Source organism: Lontra canadensis, unplaced genomic scaffold, assembly GCF_010015895.1.
Source record: "Lontra canadensis isolate GAN:19392208 unplaced genomic scaffold, GSC_riverotter_1.0 scaffold166, whole genome shotgun sequence".
Classification (NCBI taxonomy): domain Eukaryota; kingdom Metazoa; phylum Chordata; class Mammalia; order Carnivora; family Mustelidae; genus Lontra; species Lontra canadensis.
In genome coordinates, this window is record NW_022631160.1 from 942838 (window position 1) to 968586 (window position 25749).

The 25749-nt window shown below is 37.4% G+C and overlaps 1 protein-coding gene across 5 annotated transcripts in view; it reads left to right on the forward strand.

Annotated features, from left to right (window-relative positions):
* OPHN1 (oligophrenin 1) overlaps positions 1 to 25749 on the forward strand; it is a 510840-nt gene that overhangs the window by 231748 nt on the left and 253343 nt on the right. Inside the window, exon 1 of one of the 5 annotated variants that reach the window (XM_032845580.1) lies at positions 21133 to 21192. The exons of the other annotated variants lie outside the window; for them this stretch is intronic. Coding sequence (XP_032701471.1) covers positions 21154 to 21192 — 39 coding nt within the window. The 5' untranslated portion in view covers positions 21133 to 21153. Of the gene's footprint in view, positions 1 to 21132; positions 21193 to 25749 lie in introns of those variants that run through there. 5 annotated transcript variants of the gene reach the window in all.

Here is a 25749-nt window from a genome sequence, read left to right on the forward strand (position 1 = left end):
GCTTTTGCTGTATCCCAAATATTTTGGATCATTGTGTTTTCATTTTCATTTGTTTCTATGTACTTTTTGATTTCATTGACTTCTGGTTGACCCATTCATTGTTTATTAGCATATTATTTGACTTCCATATATTTGTATTCTTTCCATCTTTTCTCTTGTGGCTGATTCCAAGTTTCATAGCAGTGTGATCAGAAAGGATGCATGGTAAGACTTTTATCTTTTTTAGTATCCTGAGCCTTGTTTAGCATCCTAATATGTGGTCTGTGCTGGAGAATATTCAATGTGCACCTTGAGAAAAATGTGTATTCCTATTTTAGAATGAATGTTCTGAATATATTTGTTAATATCTATCTGTTTCAGTGTGATATTCAAAGCCACTCTTTCCTTGTTGATTTTCTGTTTGGATGTTTGTATTGTTTTAAAGTCCTGTACTGTTATTTTATTACTATTGATTTTTTCTTTATGTTTTTATTGATTACTTTATGTATTTGAGTGTTCCCATGTTAATGAATAAATATTTATAATTTTTATGCCTTCTTTTTGAATTACCCCTTTATTATATAGTGTTCTTCTTTGTCTCTAGTTACAGACTTTGTTGTAAAGTCCATTTCTTGTGATACAGGTATTGCTACTCCAGCTTTCTTTTAACAGCTCTTATTATAAATATTTATCCATCCCCTCTCTTTTAATATGCAGGTGTATTTAAGTTTGGAATGAGTCTCTTGTTGGCACTGTATGGATGGGTCCTTTTTTTTTTTAACCTAATGTGTCACAGAATGTCTTTTGACTGGAAAATTTAGTCCATTTATAGTGATAAATATGTATGTATTGCCATTTTGGTGTTCGTTATATGGTTGTTTTTATAATTTTTCTCTGATCTTTTCTTGTCTTTTTCTCTTTAATGTTTTGCTGGTTTTATTTAGTGGCAAACTTGAATTCTTTTCTCTTTATTCTTTGCATATCTATAAGTGGATTTTGATTTGAAGTTACCATTCAGCTTATATATAACATCTTCTGCATATAGAAGTCTATATTGTTGATGGTCACATCAACATATGTTATATATATACACTAATGTATATAATATTTGATAACTTTATTATAACAAATAGCATATATAACATATATAACATATATATGCAACATATATATCCAGTCAAAGAAACCAAGAGCTGGTTCTTTGAAATTATCAACAGAATTGGTAAACTTCTAAACAGACTCATTAAAAAAAAAAAGGACCAAATAAATGAAATCACAAATGAGAGAGGTAAAATTACAACCAACACACTTATAACAAATAATTTAAAGGTAATATTATGAAAACCTGTGTGCCAACAAATTAGACAACCTAGAAGAAATGGATAAATTTCTGGAAACATGTAACCTACCAAAACTGATACGGGAAGAAATAGAAAATTTCAATAGGCTGATTAGCAGTAAGGAAATTGAATCAGTAACCATAAAACTCCCAAGAAACAAAAGTCCAGGACCAGATGGCCTCACAGGCAAATTCTAGAGTTAATACCTATTCTGCTCAAAGTATTCCAAAAAATACAAGAAGAAGGAAAACTTTCAAATTCATTCTATGATGTGAATATAACCCTGATACCAAAATTAGGTGAAGATACCACAAAAATAAAAGAATTACCAGCTACTTTCTCTGATGAATATAGGTACAAAAATCCTCAACAAAATACTGGCAAGCCAAATCCAACAATACATTAAAAATATCATTCACCACAATCAAGTGAGATTTATTCCTGGGATACAAGAGTGGTTCAATATTTGGAAATCAATGAATGTGATAAATCACATTAATGAATGAAAGCATAAAGTCCATATGATCATTTCCATAGATGCAGAAAAAAAACATTTGATAAAATATAACATCCATTCATGATAAAAAGCCCTCAATATACCTCATCATCATAAAGAGTATATATGAAAAACACACAATTGACATCATACTTAATGGGGAAAACTGAGAACTTTTCACCTAAGGTCAGGAACAAGACAAAGATGTTAATTCTCTTTTTTAAAGATTTTATTTATTTATTTGACAGAGAGAGATCACAAGTAGGCAGAGAAGCAGGCAGAGAGAGAGGGGGAAGCAGGCTCCCTTCTGAGCAGAGAGCCTGATGTGGGGCTCAATCCCAGGACCCTGAGATCATGACCTGACCCGAAGGCAGAGGCTTAACCCACTGAGCCACCCAGGTGCCCCCAAAGATGTCAATTCTTATCACATTTATTCAACATAGTACTGGATGTCCTGGACACAGCAAACAGAAAGGAAAAAGAAATAAAAGGCATCCAAATGGGTAAGACATCAGACTTTCACTATTTGCAGCTGACATGATACTAAGTGTACAAAACCTGAAAGACTCCACCAAAAAACTATGAAAACTAATACATGAACTCAGTCAATTTGCAGGATACAAAATCAATGTACAGAAATCTGTTGCATTTCTATATGTTGATAATGAAGCAGCAGAAAGAGAAATTAAGGAACCAATCCCACTTACAATTGCACCCAAAACTATAAGATACCTAGGATGAAATCTAACCAAAGAGGTAAAAAGCCTGTACTCTGAAAACTATGAAGCATTGATGAAAGAAACTGAAGATGACACAAACAAATGGAAAAATATTCTGTGCTCATGGATCAGAAGAATAAATATTGTTAAAATTTTATACTAGCAAAAGGAATCTGCATATTTAATGCAAACCCTAGCAAAATACCAACAGCATTTTTCACAGAACTAGAACAAGCAATCTTAATATTTATATGCAACCACCAAACAGCCCAAATAGCCAAAGCAACCTTGAAAATGACACACAAAATTGAAGGTATCACAATTACAGACTAAAAATTATAATACAAAGCGGTAGTAACCTAAACAGTGTGGTTCTGGCACACATATAGACACAAAGATCCATGGAACAGAAAAGAAAACCCAGAAATGAAGTCACAGTTATATGGTCAATTAATATTTGGCATAGCAGGAAAGAAAATGTAGTGGATAAATGACAGTCTCTTGAACAACTAGTGTTGGGAAAACTGGTGAGCTACATGCACAAGAATGAAACTGGACCATTTTCTTATACCATAAAGAATAATAAATCAAAAATGGATTGAAGACCTAAATGTGAGACCTGAAATCATAACAATCCTAGAGGAGCACACAGCAGTAATGGGTCTGAAATCAGCCATAGCAACATTTTTCTTTTTTTAAAAAGATTTTATTTATTTATTCAACAGATGACAAGTAGGCAGAGAAGCAGGCAGAGAGGGAGGAGGAAGCAGGCTCCCCACTGAGCAGAGAGCCCGATGCGGGGCTTGATCCCAGGATGCTGGGATCATGACCTGAGCCAAAGGCAGAGGCCTTAACCCTCTGAGCCACCCAGGCACTCCGCAACATTTTTCTAGGTATGTGTCTTGAGGAAGGGAAATAAAAGGAAAAGTAAACTAATTGGGATTTCATCAAAAAAGCTTCTTCACACCAAAGGAAACAACCAACAAAACTAACAGGAATCCTACTGATTGGGAAAAACATATTTGCAAATTCCTTCTCTGATAAAAGGTCAGTATCCAAAAATACATAAATAACTTATACAACTCAGCACCGCAAAACAAATAATCCAATTAAAAAAATGGCCAGAAGACTTAGCCATTTCTCCAGAGAAAATAGACAGGTGGCCAAGAGACATGTGAAAAGATGCTCACCATCACTAGTCATCAAGGAAATGCAAAATAAATGTATGATAAGATATCACCTTTCGGTTAGTATGACTAAAATAAAAAGCACAAGAAACCACTTATGCTGGTGAGGATAGGTAGAAAAATGAACCTTCTGGACTGTTGGTGGGAAGGCAAACTGGTTTAGCCACTGTGGAAAACAGTATGGAGGTTTCTCAAAAAATTAAACAGAAATACCATATGATAAACTAATTTCTCTACTGGGTCTTTACCCAAAGAAAACAAAAAACACTGATTCATATATATATATATATATATATATATATACATACATATATATATATATATATATATGTATGTATATATATATATATTCTAATGTTTAATGCAGTACAATTTGTATTAGTCACCATAAGTTAGTGTCCATTGACAGATGAATGCATAAAGATGTGGTATGTATATACAATGGAATATTACTCATCCCTAAAAAGAATGAACTTTTGCCATCAATGAGCCTAGAATATACTGTGATGTGAAATTAGCCAGAGAAAGGCAAATACCATGTGATTTCACTTATATGTGAAACCTAAAAAATAATATAAACAAATAAAGAAACCAGAAACAAAACCACATAAACAGCAAACTGTTCCAGATGGGAGGGGGTAGCAGGAGAGGTAAAATGGGTGATAGGGAATGTGATTGGCTTCCAGTTATAGAATGCAGTCATATGGATGAAGTGTACAGCATAGGAAATATAATCAATGGCATTGTATTAATGTTGTATGGTGACAGATGCTAGCCGCATTTGTGGTGAGCATAGCATAATATATAATAGATTCATTGAATCACTGAGTTCTACACCTGAAATTAATGTAACATTATGTTTCAACTGTACTTCAATATAAAAAAATATTTTGTGTGTAGGGGTAGGTAGGGGAGCTAACATTTGTTCAGTACTTACTATGCATTGCAGTCTATATTGGCATTTAATTCTCACAATACCTGTGAAGACATTATTATCCCTATTTTACAGATGAAGAATCCAAGGATCAGAGAGGGTAAGGACTTGTCCAACATCACACAGGTACCAAATAGTAGAGCCAAGATTATACTCCGGTCTGTCTGGTCTCTCCAATTCCAAAGTCATTCTATTCATCTTGTATGGTTTGGATACAGTTTTGTTCTTGCCTTTTGGCTCTAGCTATTAGTCAGGAAAGTTTAAAATCCAATGCCCTATACATAATATGTTTATTAAAAAAAATTAAAAAAATTAAAAAATTAAATTAAAATCCAGTGCCCTGTACCACAGGTAATTGCAAATTCTTAACTGCTAATTTGCATTAACAAATTGGTTTGTCAATACGTTAGATTCCAAGGGCTTTGATGATGATTTTCTTTAGTAAGAAATTCAGGAGGAATAGTAAGTAGCCAGGAATAAAGTGACTGAGTCAGTTGGGCTTCTTGTTAACTTGAAGCAAAAAGTATTTCCTGGAGAAGCTAAATGGTGGAGTAGTAAGTGGACCCTAGGCTTGTCTCATCCCTTGAACACAGGTAAGTAAATATCAAATAATTCTGAATACCTCAGAAATCAATCTAAGGACTGAGAGAATGAAATGCACAAACAGATGGAGAGAGACCACATCGTGGAGGGTAGCCAGGGCAGAGATGTGGTTTGGAGGAGAAACAGATCTTGGGTGCTGCAGAGGGGAAGGAGCCCTGGTCATGGAGAGAGGCACGGAGAGAGAGGAGTGCACAGGGGATCACACAAGGAAAATATTTCCCCAAAACCATTAACTTGGAAAGAAAGTGGGGAAGATTTTCATGAATTTTTTCAACCATCAAGCCTCAAAAACTAGAGTTTTAGAGGTCTGTGGTTTGGATGGTTTAAAGCCCTGAGGGTACTGCAGTGCTCCTGTAGGGAAAGCAGGCAGGTGACCTGGGGGCAAAGGGCACAAACTGTGGAGTACCTAAGACGGACTGGGAAAGACAGTTCCACCTTCCTGGTGTGCATCTGAGAGAGGTGGCATGGCAGGCACCATTTCCCTCTCCTGCCCCTCAGCATAGGCACAGAGACACCTGCTGAGGGTAGCTAACTAGGGCACTGCCTCTTCAGTGCTGTTTGCTCCAAACCCATTGCTCCTATACCCTGGTGTGACTGCCCTCCTGGATCAAACCTGCATCAATCCCAGTGTGATGGGACCCTTTCCCAGAAGACCAGTGCACATCCCCACCATATCAGTTCTCTAAAGTTTGGAGTTTTAAGTATCAGCTGGCCTGGCTGGAATAGAACCCAAGGTGCACTGTGCTGGTCCAGGTAGGCAAGCAACCCCAAAACAGTGGGAAAACAGAAATCTGAAAAACACCTACAGCACATGAATTGAAATCATTTGCAGTTTTGGGAGGGCTTCCCTCACAGCAGTGAGCCAGACTCCAATCTGCTGGGACAAAGGAGCTGGTTGGCAACATGTCCCTCTCCTGCCCTGCAGTATAAACTAATGTTAGTAAATAGCACAGTGACAATACAAGCTGCCTAACCTGATTACAACCCCCCCCCACCCCGCACGTTGCTGTTACTGCTTTTCATGGACAAGGGAGCCTAAGAACCAGCACAGGGGGCGCCTTCCCCAGAAGACCAGTGCAAATCCCTGAACACGTTATATCTCCTGACAATAGAGTTCCTCAAAGCTTCAGTTCTAGTGGAAATACCATCAGGTATCTTCTAACAAGGAGACCAGAGCACACCTAGTTAAAACTTGCTACGTTCCGGCCAAGGCCCAAACACAACCCACTGCAGACAAGGAGAAACTCTGTGGAAGATTGTCCTGAGGGATAGAGAAGCCATAACAGAGCAGCAGAGTGCATGTGACATACACCAGAGACACTTCTTGAAGCACCAGGCCCTGGACATTATATGACCTCTTCATCATAAAGCCATTACTCTCAGGAGAAGGAAATATAACAGCCTTTCCTAACATTTGGAAGAAACCTAGACAAAATGTAAATAGGGAGGGATTCATTCCAAAAGAAAGAATAAGTATAGGTCACAGCCAGGAAATCTAATTGAAACAGATATAAGTAGTATGCCTGATTCAGAATTTAAAGCAACAATCATAAAGATACTAGCTGGTTTGAGAAAATCAAAGATGGCATCAGGGATTCTCTTACTGCAGCATTAAAAGAGCATAAAACCAAGATTTTAAAGTGACTATATGTAATGACCACATGGGTGGAAGAAGCAGAAGAACAAATAAGTGATATATAAAATAGAATATGGAAAATAATGAAACCATTTAAAAGAGGGAAACAAAAATCTTGGATCATGAAACTAGATTTAGTGAACTCAGTGATTCAGTGAAACATAATAATATTCATATCATAGGAGTCCCAGAAGAAGAAAAGAGAGAAAAAGGGATAGAAGATTAATAATTAAAAGAAATTATAGCTGAAAACTTCCCTAATCTGGGAAAGGAAACAGACATTGAAATCCAGGAAGCACAGAGAACACCTATCAAAATCAACAAAACCAGGCCACCAAAAATACTGTAGTTAAATTTGCAAAATATAGAGATAATGAGAAAAAAAAAAAACCCTAAAAGCAGGAAGACAAAAGAAGTCCCTAACTTATCAGGGAATACAAATAAGGTTGGCAGCAGATCTTTCCATGGAAAGTTGGCAGGTCAGAAGACAGTGGCATGATATATTCAACATGCTGATTGGGAAGAATATGCTGCCAAGAGTATTCTATCCAGCAAGGCTATCATTCAGAATAGGAGAGATAATGTGTTTCCAGACAAATAAAAACTAAGGGAGTTCATGTCCACTAAACCAGCCCTGCAAGAAATATTAAAGGGGAGTCTTTAACTACAGACAGAGCACTGATATCCAAGATCTGTAAAGAACTACTCAAACTCAACACTCAAAAAACAGCTAGTCATGTCAGTAAATGGGCAGAAGGAATGAACAGACACTTCTCCAATGAAGACATACAAATGGCTATCAGACACATGGTGTTCATCATTATTAGCCATCAGGTAGATAGAAATCAAAACCACATTGAGATACCACCTTATACCAGGTAGAAGGACAAAAAGTAACAGGGCAGGAAACAAATTTTGGAGAGGATTTGGAGAAAGGGAACCCTCTTCCACTGTTGGTGGGAATGCAAGTTGGTGCAGCCACTTTGGAAAACAGTGTGGAGATTCCTCAAAAAATTAAAAATAGAACCACCCTATGACCTGGCAATTGCACTACTGGGCATTTACCCCAAAGATACAGATGTCGTGAAAAGAAGAGCCATCTGTATCCCAATGTTCATAGCAGCAATGGCCACAATAGCCAAACTGTGGAAAGAGCCAAGATGCCCTTCATAAGATGAATGGATAAAGAAGATGTGGTCCATATATACAATGGGATATTACTCAGCCATCAGAAAGGACGAATACCCAACTTTTGCATCAATGTGGGTGGGACTGGAGGAGATTATACTGAGTGAAATAAGTCAAGCAGAGAAAGTCAATTTTCATATGGTTTCACATACTTGTGGAACACAAGGAATAACATGGAGGACATTAGGAGAAGGAAAGGAAAAATGAAGGGGGGAAATCAGAGGGGGAGATGAACCGTGAGAGACTATGGACTCTAGGAAACAAACTGAGGGCTTCAGAGGGGAGGAGGGTGTGGGGATGGGTGAGCCTGGTGGTGGGTATTAAGCAGGGCATGTATTGCATGGAACAGTGGGTGTTAAACAATGAATCTTGGAACACTACATCAAAAACTAATGATGTATTGTATAGTGACTAACATAACACAATAAAAAAAAGGGAGTCTTTGGTAAAATGACTAGAGAGGAACAGAGACAACCTCTGGAAGGCAATAAGAAGGTACTAAATTCATATCTATACATAATTACTCTGAATGTAAAGGTACTAAATGCTCCAATCAAAAGCCATAGGGTATCAGAATGGATAAAAAAACAAGACCCATCTATATGCTGTCCAAAAGAGACTCATTTTCAATACCTGCAGATTAAAAGTGAGGACATGGAGAAATATTTGTCATGCAAATGGATGTCAAAAGGAAGCCAGAGGAGCAGTACTTCTATCATACAAACTAGATTTTAATTCAAAAACTAATAAGAGGCAAGGAAGCACATTATATCAACAAAGGGTCTGCCCAACAAGGGGATCTAACAATTATAACTATTTATGCCCCCAACATGGGAGCACGCAAATATGTAAAACAATAACAAACATAAAGAAACCCAATCATAATGATACAATAATAGTAGGGAACTTTAACACCTCACACTCATCAAGGAACAGATCATCTAAGCAGAACATTGAAAAAGATAGAATAGCTTTGAATGATACACTGGACCAGGTGGACTTAACAGATGTATTCAGAACATTTCATCCTAAAGCAGTAGAATACACATTCGTTTCAAGTGCCTATGGGCCATTCACCAGAATGGATCACATACTAGGTCACCAATAGGGCCTTAACAAGTACAAAAAAAACTATCATACCATGCATATTTTCTGACCACAACACTATGAAATGTGAAGTTAACCACAAAAAAAAAAAAAATGGAAAGACCATAAATACATGGAGGTTAAATAATATGCTACTAAACATGGAATTTGTCAAACAGGAAAGTAAAGAAGAAATTTAAAGAATGCATGGAAACAAATGAGAATGAAAATAGCACTATCCACAACCTGTGGGATACATCAAAAGTGATCATAAGAGGGAAGTATGTAGCAATACAGGCCTACCTCAAGAAAAATCTCCAATACACAACCTAACCTTACACCTAAAAGAGCTAGAAAGAGAATAACAAATGAAGCCTAAAGCCAGCAGAAGAAGGCAAATAATAGAGACAATATAAATGATACAGAGAAAAACAACAATATAACAGATCAATTAAACCAGAAGTTAGCTCTTTGGAAATACTGATAAAAATGACAAAACCCTAGGTAGACTTATTAAGAAGAAAAGAGAGAGGACCCAAACAAATAAAATCATGAATGACAGAAGAGAGATCACAACCAACACCACAGAAATATAAACATGTATAAGAGGATATTATGAAAAATTGTGTGCCAATAAATTGATCAGCCTCAATGAAATAGGTAAATTCCTAGAAATGTATAAACTACCAACACTGCAACAAGAAGAAATAGAAAACTTGAAAAGACCAATAACCAGAAAATAAACTGTTAATCAAAAATCTCCCAAAAGACAAAAGTCCAGGATCAGATGGCTTCTGAGGGGAATTCTACCAAACATTTAAAGAAGAGTTTATACCTGTTCTTCTCTCAGTATTCCAAAAAACAGAAATGGAAGGAAAACTTTCAAACTGAATCTATGAGGCCAGCATTACCTTGACTCCAAAACCAGACAGACCTGATTAAAAAAGGGAACTACAGACCAATATCTCTGGTGAGCATGTATGCAAAAATTGTCAACAAAATACTAGCAAACTGAATTCAGCAGTCCATTAAAAGAATCATTTACAACCACCAAGTGGGATTTATATCTGGGGTGCAGGGATGCTTCAGTATTCATAAATTAACATGACACACCACATTAGTAAAAGAAAAGATAAGAACCATATGATCCTCTCAATAGATGCAGAAAAATTATCTACTAAGTACAGCATACATTCATGATAAAATCCTCAACAAAATAGGGATAGAGGGAACATACCTCAACATCATGAAGGCCATATAAGAAAGAATTACTGCTAATATTATCCTCAATGGGAAAAACAGAACTTTTCCTCTATGGCCTGGAACAAAATAGGGATGTCCACTATCACCACTGTAATTGCTAGAACTGATAGATGAATATAGTAAAGTCACAGGACACAAAATCAGTGTGTAGAAATAGGTGGCATTGCTATACAACAATAATGAAGCAGCAGGAATAGAAATCAAATAATTGCTCCCATTTTCAGTTGCACACACACACACACACACACACACACGCACACACACAAAGTATAAGATAGCCTGTAATAAACCTAACTAAAGAGGTAAAAGATCTGTATTCCCAAAAGTATAAAACACTTACGAAACTAATTGAAGAGAAGACCAAGAAGTGGAAATGCATTCTATGCCCATGGATTGGAAGAACAAATATTGTTAAATATCTAGACTACTCAAAGTAATCTATACATTTAATGCAGTCCAAAATAGTCAAAATAGCAACAGCATTTTTCACAGAGCTCAAGCAAACAATCCACAAATTTGTATGGAACCACAAGAGACCCCGAATCACCATAGCAATCTCGAAAATTAAAAGCAAAACCAGAATCATTACAATTCCAGAATTCAAGTTGTACTACAAAGCTGTAGTGATCAAGAGAGTATGGTCCTGGGGAGGGGGGAAACCCAGACACATAGATCAATGGGATTGAATAGAAAACCCAGAAACACACCCACAAGTATATGGTCAACTGATCTTCCACAAAGAAGGAAAGCATATCCAATGGAAAAAGGGCAATGTCTTTAGCAAATGGTGTTGGGAAAAGTGGACAGCAACATGCAAAAGAATGAAACTGGACCACTTTCTTACGCCATTCCGAAGAAGAAATTCAAAATGCATTAAAAACCTAAAATGTGAGGGGCGCCTGGATGGCTCAGTGAGTTAAAGCCTCTGCCTTCTCCTGAGTTCATTATCCCAGGGTCCTAGGATCGAGCCCCGCATCGGGCTCTCTGCTCAGCGGGGATTCTGCTTCCCCCTATCTCGCTCTGCCTGCCTCTGCCTACTTGTGATCTGTCTGTCAAATAAATAAATAAATCTTAAAAAAAAAAAAACCTAAAATGTGAGACCTGAAATCATCAAAATCCTTGAAAGAATATAGGTAGTAGCCTCTTGACATTGGCCATAGCAACTTCTTACTAGATATGTTTCCTGAAGCAAGGGGAACAAAAGCAAAAATAAGCTATTGGGATTTCATCAAGATAAAAATTTCTGTACAGTGAAGGAAACAACAAAACTAAAAGCCGTCTTCAAAATGGTATAAGATATTTGCAAATGACATAACTGATGAAGGGGTCTTTTCCAAATCTATAAAGAACTTAAAAAACTTAACACCCCCAAAATAAGCAATCCAGTTAAAAAGTGAACAGAAGTCATGAATAGACATTTTTCTAAGAAAGACATACAGATGCCTAACAAACACATGAGAAGATGTCATCATCACTCATGATCATGAAAATACAAATCAGAACTACAATGTGGTATCACCGTTCTCACACCTGTCAATGGCTAAAATTAGGAACACAGGAAACAACAGGCTTTGGTGAGTGTATGAACAAAAAAGTAACCTCTTACCCTGTTGGTGAGAATGCAAACTGGTGCACCACTCTTTCTTTTTATTTAAATTCAACTAGGCAACATATAGTACATCATTAGTTTTTGGTGTAGTGCTCAATTAACTGTGTATAACACCTAGTGCTCATCACTCTTGAAAGCACTATGGAAGTTCCTAAAAAAGTTAAAAGTAGAACTACCCTACAATTCAGCAATTGCAGTCCTAGGTATTTCAACAAAGGATATAACAATACTGATTTGACGGGATACATACACCTCAATGTTTATAGCAACATTATTAACAATAACCAAATTATGGAGAGAGCCCAAATTTCCATTGACTAATAAATGGATAAAGAAGATGTGGTGTATATATAAAGTGGAATGTTACTGAGCTATAAAAAAAAGAATGAAATCTTGCCTTTTGTGATGACATGCATGGAGATAGGGAGTATTATGCTAAGTGAAATAAATCAGAGAAAGGCAAACACTATATGTAATATCTGCTAGTGGGAGAGCTAGAATTAGAACCCATATTCATTTTTAAAAAAATTTTTATTGTGTTATGTTACGCACCATACAATGCATCATTAGTTTTTGAGATAGTGTTTCAAAATTCATTGTGTACATATAACACTCAGTGCTCAATGCTATACATGCCTTCCTTAGTACCCAGCACCAGGCTTACCCATCACCTACCCCTCCCCTCTAAAACCCTTAGTTTGTTTCTCAGAGTCCACGGTCTCTCATGGGTCATCACCCCCTCTGATTTCCCCCAATTTACTTTTCCTTTCCTTCTTCTAATGTCCTCCATGTTATTCCTTATGCTCCACAAGTAAGTGAAACCATATGATAATTGACTTTCTCTGCTTGACTTATTTCACTCAGCATAATCTCTTCTAATCCCACCCATGTTGATGCAAAAGTTGGGTATTCATCCTTTCTGATGAAGGCGTAATATTCCATTGTATATATGGACCATATCTTCTTTATCCATTCATCTCTTGAAGGGCATCTTGGCTCTTTCCACAATTTGATGATTGTGGCCATTGCTGCTATGAACATTGGGGTACAGATGGCCCTTCTTTTCACTACATCTGTATCTTTGTGGTAAATACCCAGTAGTGCAATTGCAGGGTCATAGGGTTTCTCTGTTTTTAATTTCTTAAGGAATATCCACACTGTTCTCCAAAGTGGCTGCACCAACTTGCATTCCCACCAACAGTGGAAGAGGGCTCCCTTTCTCAACATCCTCTCCAACACTTATTGTTTACTGTCTTGTTAATTTTGGCCATTCTGACTGGTGTGAGGTGGTATCTCACTGTGGTTTTGATTTGTATTTCCCTGATGCTGAGTGATGTTGAACACTTTTTCATGTGTCTGTTGGCCATCTGGATGTCCTCTTTGCTGAAATGTCTGTTCATGTCTCTTGCCCACTTCTTGATTGAATTATTTGTTCTTTGGGTGTTGAGTTTGATAAGTTCTTTATATATTTTGAATATTAGACCTTTATCTGATATATCATTTGCAAATATCTACTCCCATTCTGTCAGATGTATTTTGGTTTTGTTGACTGTTTCCTTTGCTGTGTGCAAAAAGCTTTTGATCTTGATGGAGTCCCAAGAGTTCATTTTTGCCCTTGCTTCCCTTGCATTTGGCGATGTGTCTAGAAGTTGCTGTGGCTGAGGGCAAAGAGGTTGCTGCCTGTGTTCTCCTCAAGGATTTTGATGGATTCCTGTCTCACATTGAGGTGTTTCATCCATTTTGAGTCTATTTTTGTATGTGGTGTTAGGAAATGGTCCAATTTCATTCTTCTGCATGTGGCTGTCCAATTTTCCCAGCACCATTTATTGAACATACTGTCTTTTTCCTAGTGGGTATTTCTTCCTGTTTTGTCGAAGATTATTTGACCATAGAGTTGCAGGTCCATATCTAGGCTCTCTAAGCTGTTTCACTGGTCTATGTGTCTGTTTTTTTCTGGTACCATGCTGTCTTGGTGATCACAGCTTTGTAGTAAAGCTTGAAATCAGGTAACATGATGCCCCCAGTTTTGTTTTTCTTTTTCAACATTTCCTTAGCAATTCAGGGTCTCTTCTGAATCCATACAAATTTTTTAGGATTGTTTGTTCCAGCTCTTTGAAAAATGCCAGTGGAATTTTGATTGGGATGGCATTGAAAGTATAGATTGCTCTGGGCAGCATAGACATTTTAACAATGTTTTTTCTTCCAATCCTTGAGCATGGAATGCTTTTCCATCTTTTTTTTTCTTTTTTTAATTTTTTTGTCTTTTTTTTACAGTTTTTAAAAATTTCTTTTCAGCGTAACAAAATTCATTGTTTTTGCATCACACCCAGTGCTCCCTGCAAGGCATGCCCTCTCTAATACCCACCACCTGGTTCCCCCAACCTTCCACCCCTGCCCCTTCAAAACCCTCAGGTTGTTTTTCAGAGTCCATAGTCTCTCATGGTTCACCTCCCCTTCCAATTTCCCTCAACTCCCTTCTCCTCTCCATCTCCCCTTGTCCTCCATGCTATTTGTTATGCTCCACAAATAAGTGAAACCATATGATAATTCACTCTCTCTGCTTGACTTATTTCACTCAGCATAATCTCTTCCAGTCCCATCTATGCTGCTACAAAAGTTGAGTATTCATCCTTTCTGATGGAGGCATAATACTCCATAGTGTATATGGACTACATCCATCTTTTTGTGTCTTCCTCAGTTTCTTTCATGAGTGTTCCGTAGTTCCTCGAGTATAGATCCTTTACGCCTTTGGTTAGGTTTATTCCCAGGTATTTTATGGTTCTTGGTGCTATAGTAAATGGAATTGATTCTCTAATTTCTCTTTCTGTATTTTCATTGTTAGTGTATAAGAAAGGAACTGACCTCTGTGCATTGATTTTGTATCCTGCCACATCACTGAATTGCTCTATGAGTTCTGGTATTTTGGGGTGGAGTCTTTTGGATTTTCCATATAAAGTATCATGTCATCTGTGGAGAGAGAGAGTTTGACTTCTTCTTTGCCAATTTGAATACCTTTTTTTTTCTTTTTGTTGTCTGATTGCTGTTGCTAGGTATTCTAGTTCTTCGTAGAACAACAGTTGTGAGAGTGGGCATCCTTGTCGTGTTCCTGATGTCAAAGTGAAGGTTGTCAGCTTTTCCCCATTGAGAATGATATCCATTGTGGATTTTTCATAGATAGGTTTTATGAAGTTGAGGAATGTCCTCTCTATCCCTGTACTTTTAAGAGTTTTAATCAGGAACAGATGCTGTATTTTGTGAAATGTTTTTCAAAGATTTGGGTTTATTGGGGCCTAATCTCATGATGAGAGCAGAAGTCCGCAGTGGGTAAGCAGAGAAATGTGAGCTCTTTTAAAGTTTCTAAACTTTCACACTGTTACGTTGTCATAAATTCCATTGACCTGAACAAGCTATATGGCCTAACATTAGTACAGCAGTACAGTAATGTGTGCCTCTAGGGAGAGGACAGCAAAGTCACATGATGAAGTAGAATGGCACAGGGAAGGGGTGAGATTTGGGAACAGTAATTCAATCTACCATGACCAAGCTGAGGGTTAGTGGGAATAGAGTCAGAAAGTGAGAGTTAGAAAAGATCTTTTGATGGAAACAAAGAGATGTAGTAAAAAGAGCCTTGAGGTCAGGATATTTGGGTTTGAGTACTAACCTTGATCCTACTTGGTAGGACTTTGGCAAAGTCATTTTCTCTTTTGATATTTCAACATTAAGAGTTTATGAGGCCTCCTCATTAAGTATTTCATTTTCAATATAAATTGCTAAAACAAGAGGGGTGAAGTAATTAGCCAGATTTGAAATAGCTAGGTAGAAGCAGAGCCACGGCTAAAACCTAGGGTTCTATTTTATTCCTCTGTATTCATCACTACAGAAAAGGAAATAATTGGGGGTGGTGTGAAGAGACTTTTCAGCCCTCCTCCTTTCCTCATGAAATTGAAGTTGTTTTACTGTGATTCTATTTCCCACCATGCAGTGCTCATCTGTTTTCTATTTCTTCCAAGGACTGAACAAGAGGAAGTAGTCCACATATCATAATGGGAGGGATTGAAGTTCAAGCTGAGATGGTTACTTCCTGAGGGGAACGGTATTTAAATGCTGTATGTTAGGGAAAGTGTTAACATTGCTTTCCTCAAAGAACTTTCAGAAAGGCATCTGCTGCTATGTGATGTGTTAAGTGGAGTTATTGTCAAAGTAGCAAAGTGGGCTAGATATGATTTATGACTTCTTGCAATTTTGTGGTACTACATCTCTGTATGTATAGTTGTTTATTTGTTAAACATTTATATCGTGTTTATTTTGTGCCAGATACTTTTCTAAGTGCTCTACAGATATTAAATTACTTAATTCTCAAAACTAGCCTATGAGATCAAGACACTTATTAATTCTTCTTTTAAAGATTAAAATAAACATTTGCAACAACATACATGGGCCTGGGCGGTAGAATGCTAAGTAAAATAAGTCAATCAGAGAAAGATAAATACCATATGATTTCATTCATATGTAGAATTTTAAAAACTAAGGAAATGAACAAATTAACTAAAGAAGGCAAACAGGAAAAGAGACTCTTAAACACAGCGAACAAACTGGTGGCTGCCAGAGGGGAGGTGGGAGAGTGATGGGTAAAGTACATAAATGGAATTAAGAGTATACTTATCTTGATGAGCACTGAAGAGTATATAGAATAGTTGCATTATTGTACTATATAACTGAAACTAATATAACACTGTATGTTACTTATACTTTTATTAAAAAAGGAAAATAAATAACAAAACAAACAAAAACAAAACCGTATGGCACAGGGAGGTTACATAACTCTCACAGTCATGTACTGGAGAGGAATAGAACTGGTACTTGAACCCAGGTAGTCTGGTTCCATAGTCCATGTCCTTAACTACTGTACTATGCAATACCCAGTATCAAGGCATAGGGAAGTATCAAGGTACACAGAACCCAAAACTAAACAGATAATCTCTGTTATTTTTACTGGTTCTGTGAGATGAGACAAATTATTTCACCACTCTGAGCCTCAGTTTCATCTGTAGTAACTAGATGATAATTATACCTATCTCACAGGGTTGTTGTGAGCATTAAGTGAGACTATATAAAATATGCTTAGGACTGAAACATTAGTTCCATTTTAGTGGATTCTATCAATTTTTAAAATGTCTTTCTGTGTATTCTTTTTAATACTTTATAACCTTAGTTTGATTTATCCATATGATTTATTCTTTAGCAACACTGTAAGTTGATTTGGTATTGGTATCTCTATTTGACACAAGGCAAGAAACAATGAGGCAGTTTCCCTCAGGGAAGAGACTGAAAGACAATGACTCCATATGTCTTGGCTGTCTGGAAAGTTGCTGAGCTGTGACATCTCCTTTTTCGTAATTGATCTTTACCTTAAAGCTGGTACTGAATCTGAATTTTATCTGCAGTATTGAGAATAAATCTTATATTATGGCTTTGAATTTACTTATTTATGTTCATTATTTTTTCTCGGAAGCCCCAGCAAGAAATTATTAAATCATTGCTGGTGCCCTTGTGAGGAAGGGCCTGAGTATGTTGCTAAATACGAGTCCCTTGTCTGCAGAGAGAAGCATCATCCTTCTATACAAAGAATAATACACTATCTACAAAAAGCTCACAGCCCTGCATGTGCTTCATGCTGGGGTCCCCAGGGAATGGTGCAAGTGGATGGAGGAGTTCTATAAGCTCATATCCCCTTCCAAGTGGAAGGAAGAGAAGGACAACAGCTGTCAGCTCCACAGCTGGTCTTGGCAGCCCAAATGATCCCAGCTTCATTAGGCCAGAGAAGGAACCTCCTCAGAACATCAGAAGGGAGATTTCCTGAACCAGATCCACTATCTTAAACTTTGGAAATCTGTGTTTGGAAATAATTTCCTCTAGCTGGGACAGAAGTTTGTTGACTCTGGCTTTCTGGACATAGTGTTCTCTAGGCATTTTGTGTGGTCTTCATCTAGTTGCATCTATAGGAAGCTCTCATGGTGGAAGAGAGCAAAGCCTACATTACACTCAGAATTTTGGTTGGACAGTTGCTCTTGCCTCAGTGTCAATTTCAATCCACTAAACTAAAAAATATATAAATAAGAAAAGAAAATCCACAAGGACACATAAAAACGGAAATCTCCATAAGTGATTTGTTCTTCATTTACTCCAGTTCTCTTTATTTGTGAAAGATGTTGTACCACATTAGTTAACCTCAGCATTTCTTTATACAACTGAAAGGAATATTGGACTTTTGGGGTACATCTCTTGTCTTTGCTGGACCTATGAGGGTCTTGAAGGCTGGTTTTCTCTTCAAAATTCCCTCTGAGCTGAGCTCATGCTTTGTAGATGCTTAGCTACTATATTTATAGCTAGGATAGATAAAATAATTTTATGACTGGAATGTTGAAATTATACTTAAGAAAGACAACTAGAGAAGAGAAGGAAAACTATTTGCCTATGGACTTAATTCATATGATGATTTATTCTCATAATGTTCTTCCTTAAGAATTTTACTGTGTGTAAATTGTGTTATAGAATATTCACATTAAAATGGTACAATGACATTATTTCTAGTTATTGGATCTACTAGAATGACTAAAATATTAATATATATATTTCTGTTCATAGCAAATCCTTTTTTCCTTCCTTTTATTTGTCCATTTTCCCATTCTTTTTTTATTCTCACATTCTCTTTCTCACTCAGCATTTACTGAGTGCCTGCTCTTCAGCACACATGCTGCAATTTATTTCTCTCTAGGAGTACAGAGATAAATAAAATATAGTCCTTGCTCTCAAAGATGTCACAGTCTAGACCACCAAATAGATAATTATAGTACACTCTCTTTAGTTCTGTTATTATGTACACTGTGCTAAGGGAGCACAGGAAAAAACCCAAATCCAGACCAGGATATGAGGCATGGAGGAAGGCTTAGGAAAGACACCTTGGAGGGGTGTCTGCATGGCTCATTTGGTTACACATCCAACTCTTTTTTTAAAAAGATTTTATTTATTCATTTGACAGAGATCACAAGTAGGCAGAGAGGCAGGCAGAGAGAGAGTGGAGGAAGCAGGCTCCCTGCTGAGCAGAGAGCCTGATGTGGGGCTCGATCCCAGGACTCTGGGATCATGACCTGAGCTGAAGGTAGAGGCTTTAACCCACTGAGCCACCCAGGCACCCCCACATCCATTTCTTGATTTCAGCTCAAATCATGATCTCAGGATTGTAAGATCAAGCCCCACATCAGGCTTCATGCTGGGTGTGGAGCATGCTTATGATTCCTGCTCTCCCTCTCCCTGTGTCCCCCTCCCCCCCAAAAAAAAAGAAGATACCATGGAGAACATGATACAGAAATGGAATAATGAAGGATGAAATAGAGTTAGCCAGTGAATGGAGTGTGAGGAAAGAACATGCTAGGTGTTTGGCAAAACTTGTGCAAAGACGAAAGGCTGTCAACGTACCCATTGATCATCTCACAAAGTATCTTGTATGTCCTGTCAAGGTGTATAAACTTGTGGCCAATACTGAAAGCATCATGGCCTTGGACAAGCCATTTAACTTCTCTGAAGTTTGGTTCCTTCATTTGTAAAACAATCATAGAGTTTATTGTAAGATAACTCTGATGATTAGATGGGGTTCACATTTCCAGACAATGTGTGATGTATTAGAGATACTCAGAAATTATTTCTCTTTCTTTGTACTCATCTGTGACTTATTGCATTACATGGTAGGTTAACAAGTGTACCTTGAGAACATATTATGTGCCAGTTCCAATTCTAAGCTCTAGGAATATAGTTGAATAAGACAGTCCTTGACTTCAGGGAGCTCTGAAGTATGTACCTAACTATAATAATCACAAGACCATGGTTCCTTGTCTCCTCTATGCCATTAGGAAACCAAAACCCCACTCATTTTCTAGCTCTCTATAAACTTCTCTCTATCCCCATCCATCTTTACTTTCTTCCCTCCCCTATAAGACAGCATCTTAGCCCTTCTCCTACCCATTGTCTTTCCATATGAGCTTTGTATCCTATCCTCTTCGTTTGTCTTTTCTTATTTATTCCCTCTATATAGAAGCATACTTTAGTCTTTCCTGCATTAAAAACAGAACCCCATCCTTATCCTTAGGGTCGGGAGAGACCACAGCATAACAGTGTTGGTCCTGCCAGTGTTAGTCAAAGCACTGTAGCAACAAGTGCTCAGGAGTCAACATTATTTAGAAATGGAGATAGATGGTCAAGATAGTCTGTTAGCAGCGTGAAATGTGACTAGTTCAGTGGTAGAAGTGTGGGAGAAGTTGGAGTAATCAATGTTGTCCAGAACAGAAAGGATCTTGTTCTAGAGAATCTGATTACCAATGAAGGGACTAAGGCATAGGAAATAAGTATGGGACTCGATGGAGATGCAAGGTGAACCAGGTGGAAATCCTGATGTCTCAAATAAGACATTAAGTTGAAGTCAGGTTATTAAGCCACATTGACATAGTGGTGAGTCCAGTGTATGGGGCTACAGTTGTCAATGTATCTTGCCCCATGGTAGGCCTATACTTAGCAACTAGAGCCAACAAGACCTGTTTAAGCATGTCAAGTAGCCTCCACTCTTGGGAGTAGAAGGAACTGGCTAGCTAAGTTTTTGCAATTTCAATAAGAAGATGTTAGAAAAAGCATTCTAAGTAGAGAAAATAACATGACAAAAGCACAGTGTGAAAAGTGTGCCATATTTCAAGAACATAAAATACTCTGATATGGCTAGAACATGAGTGGTTCATACAAGGAGTGCAGGGTATTAGACTGGAAAGTATATTGGGATGAGACTGAGGGCCTTGAATGTCAGGCTCAAGAGCTTTTACATGATACAGAATGAAGTCTACTATTGCTATCCCATAACTGGGGTCTTGGGATCTGGTTCAGTGGTGTGTGATGTGTCCTTAAAACATTTACTTGAATGTTTTTTCTTATGAAATATATGATAGTTTCTTCAGAAATAGTCTGTTTTTACATTGGGAACTTGATGGCTAGGAAGTGTTTTGTCTAAGGCCCTCCTCTTTCATTTTCAGGACATCAAGGGCTCTGAAATTGTGAAAATCTCCCTTTAAATTATGACAGAAATACAAGCTGCCATAAGGACACCTCTCTGGGTAGCCTGGAAAGCTATTATCTTGTGATGTTTTTATCTATTTTTGGTATCAGAGTAATGCTGGCCACATAGAATGAAATAAAATTCACGAGTGAAGTCATCTGTGGAATCTTCTTTGTTGTAAGATTTGTGATTACTGATTGAATCTTCTGTGCTTTTTAAAGGTGTGTTTAAAATTTCTATTTCTCCTTGAGGCAGTTTAAATAATTTCTACATTTTCAGCTAGGTTGCTTAATTTGTTGACATACAATTTTCCATAGTATTCTCTTACAATCCTTTTTTATTTCTGGAAGGTTGATAGTAATGTTCTTACTTTCATCTCTGATTTTGATTCTCTTTTCTCTTTTTTTTGTTAGTTTGGGTAAAACTTGTCAATTTAAAAAATCTTTTTGAAGAACCAACTTTTGGTTTTGTTAATTCTGTTGGTTTTATCTTCTCCATTTAATTTATCTTTGCTCTAATCTTTATTTTCTACATTCTAGTGGCTTTGAATTTTCTTGCTTTTCTTCTTCTAATTCCTCAAGGTGTATATGAAAGTTATTGGTTTTACCGCTTTCTTTTTTTTTTTAATATAGGCATTCACATCTATAAATCCTCTGTACATTGCCTTTGTTGCATCTCATAAGATTCAATATGTTGTAATTTCTTTTTTTATCTCTAAGTATTTTGTAATTTCTCTTTGTGATTTCTTCTTTATCTCTTTGATTGTTTAACAGAATATTATTTAATTTCCACATATTCATAAATTTTCCAGTTTTCCTGTCTGTGATTGCGTTTGAGCATTATTTCATTGTGGTTGGAAAAGACAGTTAAGTAATTTCAAGTTTTCAAAATGTATTAAGACTTGGTTTTTGACCTCATATATCGTCTATCCTAGAAAATATTCTATTTATTTATTTATTTATTTATTTGATATATTTTTTTGAACATTTTATTAACATATAATGTGTTATTTCCTTCAGGGGTACAGGTCTGTGGATCATCAGGCTTACACAATTCACAGCACTCACCATAGCACATACCATCCCCAATGTCCATAACCAAGCCACCCTATCCCTCCCCCCCAGCAACCAGCAACCCTCTCAGCTTGTTTCCTGAGATTAAGAGTCTCTTATGAGGAGAAGTCAAGATGGCGGAGGAGTAGCAGGATGAGAGGACATCAGGTAGCTGGAGTTCAGCTAGATAGTTTTCAAACCATTCCAAATACCTACAAATCCAACAGGAGATCAGAGAGAAGAAGAGAAGCAATTCTAGAAACAGAAAATCTACCACTTTTTCAAAGGTAGGACCTCAGGAGAAGTGAATCCAAAGCAACGGTAAGATAGAACGCAGGGGGAGGGGCTGGCTCTGGCAAGCGGTGGAGCAATGAAGCACAAAATCAGAACTTTAAGAAGTCTGCTCTGCTGAGGGACATCGCTCCAGAGGCAAAGCAGGGGTGGAGCCCTCACGGGGACAGCATGGTCTCAGATCCCACGGGGTCACAGAAGGATCAGGGGTGTCTGAGTGTCTCAGAGTTCACAGGTATTAGAGCAGGGAAGCTGGCTACAGAGACAGAGCAGAGGAGTGAGCTCTCAGCTCAGGGTTACCTTAAACTGTGATCTGTGGCACAGTCAGGCCACTGCTCTTTGTGCAGGGACCCCACAAGTGGCAGATCCGGGGAGATCCCCCTGGAAGAGTGGCAGGGATCTGCTGGGTTTGGACTCCAGGTGGGGCTGTGTGCCAAAGACAGAAACACTTGGTCACAGACCAGGTGAGGTCGGAGCGTCGCTGGTGGCCAGGGAGACAGGAGTGATTGGTGATTGAGCACTTTTCTCCGAGGGCTCACTGAGGAGTGGGGCCCCGAGCTCTCTGCTCCTTTGAGCAAGAGATTGGGAGGCCGCCATGTTCATTCCTATCCTCCAGAGATCTATGGAAAGCATTCAGGGAACAAAAGCTCCTGAGAGCAAACCAGAGCAGATTACTTAGCCTGGCCCCTGGCAAAGGCAGTGAAATTCCACCTCAGATAAAGACACTTGAGAATCACTGCAACAGGCCCTTCCCCCAGAAGATCAGCAAGAAATCCAGCCAAGACCAAGCTCACTGATCAAGGAGAAAAGTGGAATTCTAGAGGAGGGGAAAGCAAAGCATGGGATTCATGGCTTTCTCCACATGAATCTTTAGTGTTGCAAAGTTAAATTTAAAATTTTTTTTTCTCGTTCTAATTTTTTGAAAACTTTTGCTCTTTCCTCTTTTAACAATTTTAACTAGTTTATCTTAACAATAACTTTCTTCAAAAATTGATCTTGAGCCTTTATTATTATAGTCATATTTTATCTTTCATTGTACCTAACTTTATCTTTTGTATACACATAGGGGTTTTTCTTCTAAAAAATTTTGGGATATAACTCCTTCTAATAGATCAAAATATACCCTAAATCTAACACAGGGTTTGTTCTAGTGTCCAGCCTGAGCAAATTCTCTCCACTTTCTTTTTCATCCTTTTGCCAAATAACTTATCAACTCCTTTTTTAGAATTTAAAAAAAAAAAATCTTTACAGTCATATTCCATCCCTTCATCATGTTTACCCTTATTTTTGTATATATAAATACATTTTTCTTTCTTTAAAATTTTGGGAGGTAATTTCTTCTAAGAGATCAAAATACTCCCAAAATCAAGTGGGTGGCTCTGTTCTATTCACCAATCTAATATATATATTTTCTTTTACTTTAAAAAAAATTTAACTTCTTTTTACCCCCATTCTTCTCCCCACAATTTGTGGTCTCTTCTGATTTGGTTAATGCACATTTTTCTGGGGTCTTTGCCACCCTTTTATTATTTCATTCTCTCAATTATATATTCATATCTGGATAAAATGACAAGGCAGAAAAACTCACCACCACAAAAAAAAAAGAGGCAGTACTGAAGGCTAGAGACCTAATCAATACGGACCTTGATAATATGTCAGATCTAGAGTTCAGAATGATGAATCTCAAGGTGCTAGCTGGGCTTGCAAAAGGCATGGAAGATATTAGAGAAACCCTGTCTGGAGAAATAAAAGACCTTTCTGGAAAAATAAAAGAAAGAAAATCTAACCAAGCTGAAATCAAAAAAGCTATTAATGTGGTGCAATAAAAAATGTAGGCTCTTACTGCTAGGATAAATGAGGCAGAAGAGAGAATTAGTGATATAGAAGACCAAATGACAAAGAATAAAGAAGCTGAGCAAAAGAGAGACAACTACTGGACCACAAGGGGAGAATTTGAGAAATAAGTGATACCATAAGACGAAACAATATTAGAATAATTGGGATTCCAGAAGAAGAAGAAAGGGGGGGCAGAAGGTATATCGGAGTGAATTATTGTAGAGAATTTCCCTATAATGGCAAAGGGAACAAGCATCAAAATCCAGGAGGCTCAGAGAACCCCCCCTCAAAATCAATAAGAATAGGTCCACACCCATCATCTAACAGTAAAACTTAGAAGTCTTAGTGTCAAAGAGAAAATACTGAATGCAGCCCAGGATATGAAGTCTGTAACATACAGTGGTAAAAATATTCGATTGGCAGCAGACTTATCCACAGAGACCTGGCAGGCCAGAAAGAACTGGCATAATATATTCAGAGAATTAAATGAGAAAAACATGTAACCAAGAATACTATATCCATCTAGGCTATCATTGAAAACAGAAGGAAAGAGAAAAAGCTTCCAGGACACACAAAAACTAAAAGAGTTTTTAAACACAGAACCAGCTATACAGGAAGTATTGAAAGGGGTCCGCTAAGCAAAGAGAGAGCCTAAAAGTAGTAGACCAGAAAGGAACCAGAAAGGAACAGACAATATACGGTAACAGTCACCTTACAGGCAATACAATGGCACTAAATTCATATCTCTCAATAGTTACCCTGAATGTAAATGGGCTAAATGTCCCAATCAAAAGATACAGGGTATCAGAATGGATTAAAAAAAAACCCATCAATATGCTGCCCACAAGAAACTCATTTTAGACCCAAGGACACATCCAGATTTAGAGTGAGGGGGTGGAAAACAATTTACCATGCTAATGGACATCAAAAGAAAGCTGCAGTGACAATCCTTATAACAGGTCAATTAAATTTTAAGGCAAAGTCTGTAATAAAGTTTCTGTCTAACAAGATGATCTAACAATTTTCTTGATCAAAACTCTTCAAAGTGCAGGGATAGAGGGTACATAGGCCAATATCAAAGCCATCTATGAAAAACCATCACAAATATCATTCTCAAAGGAGAAAAACTGAGAGATTTTCCACTAAGGTCAGGAACATGGCAGGGATATCCATTATCCCCACTGCTATTCAACATAGTACTAGAAGTCCTAGCCTCAGCAATCAGACAACAAAAAGAAATTAAAGACATCCAAATCGGCAACGAAGAAATCAAACTCACACTATTTGCAGATGATATAATTCTTTATGTGGAATACCCAAAAGACTCCACTTCACAACTGCTAGAACTCATACAAGAATTCAATACAGTGTCAGGATATAAAATCAATGCACAGAAACCAGTTGCTTTTTTTTTAAAATAAGGATTTTATTTATTT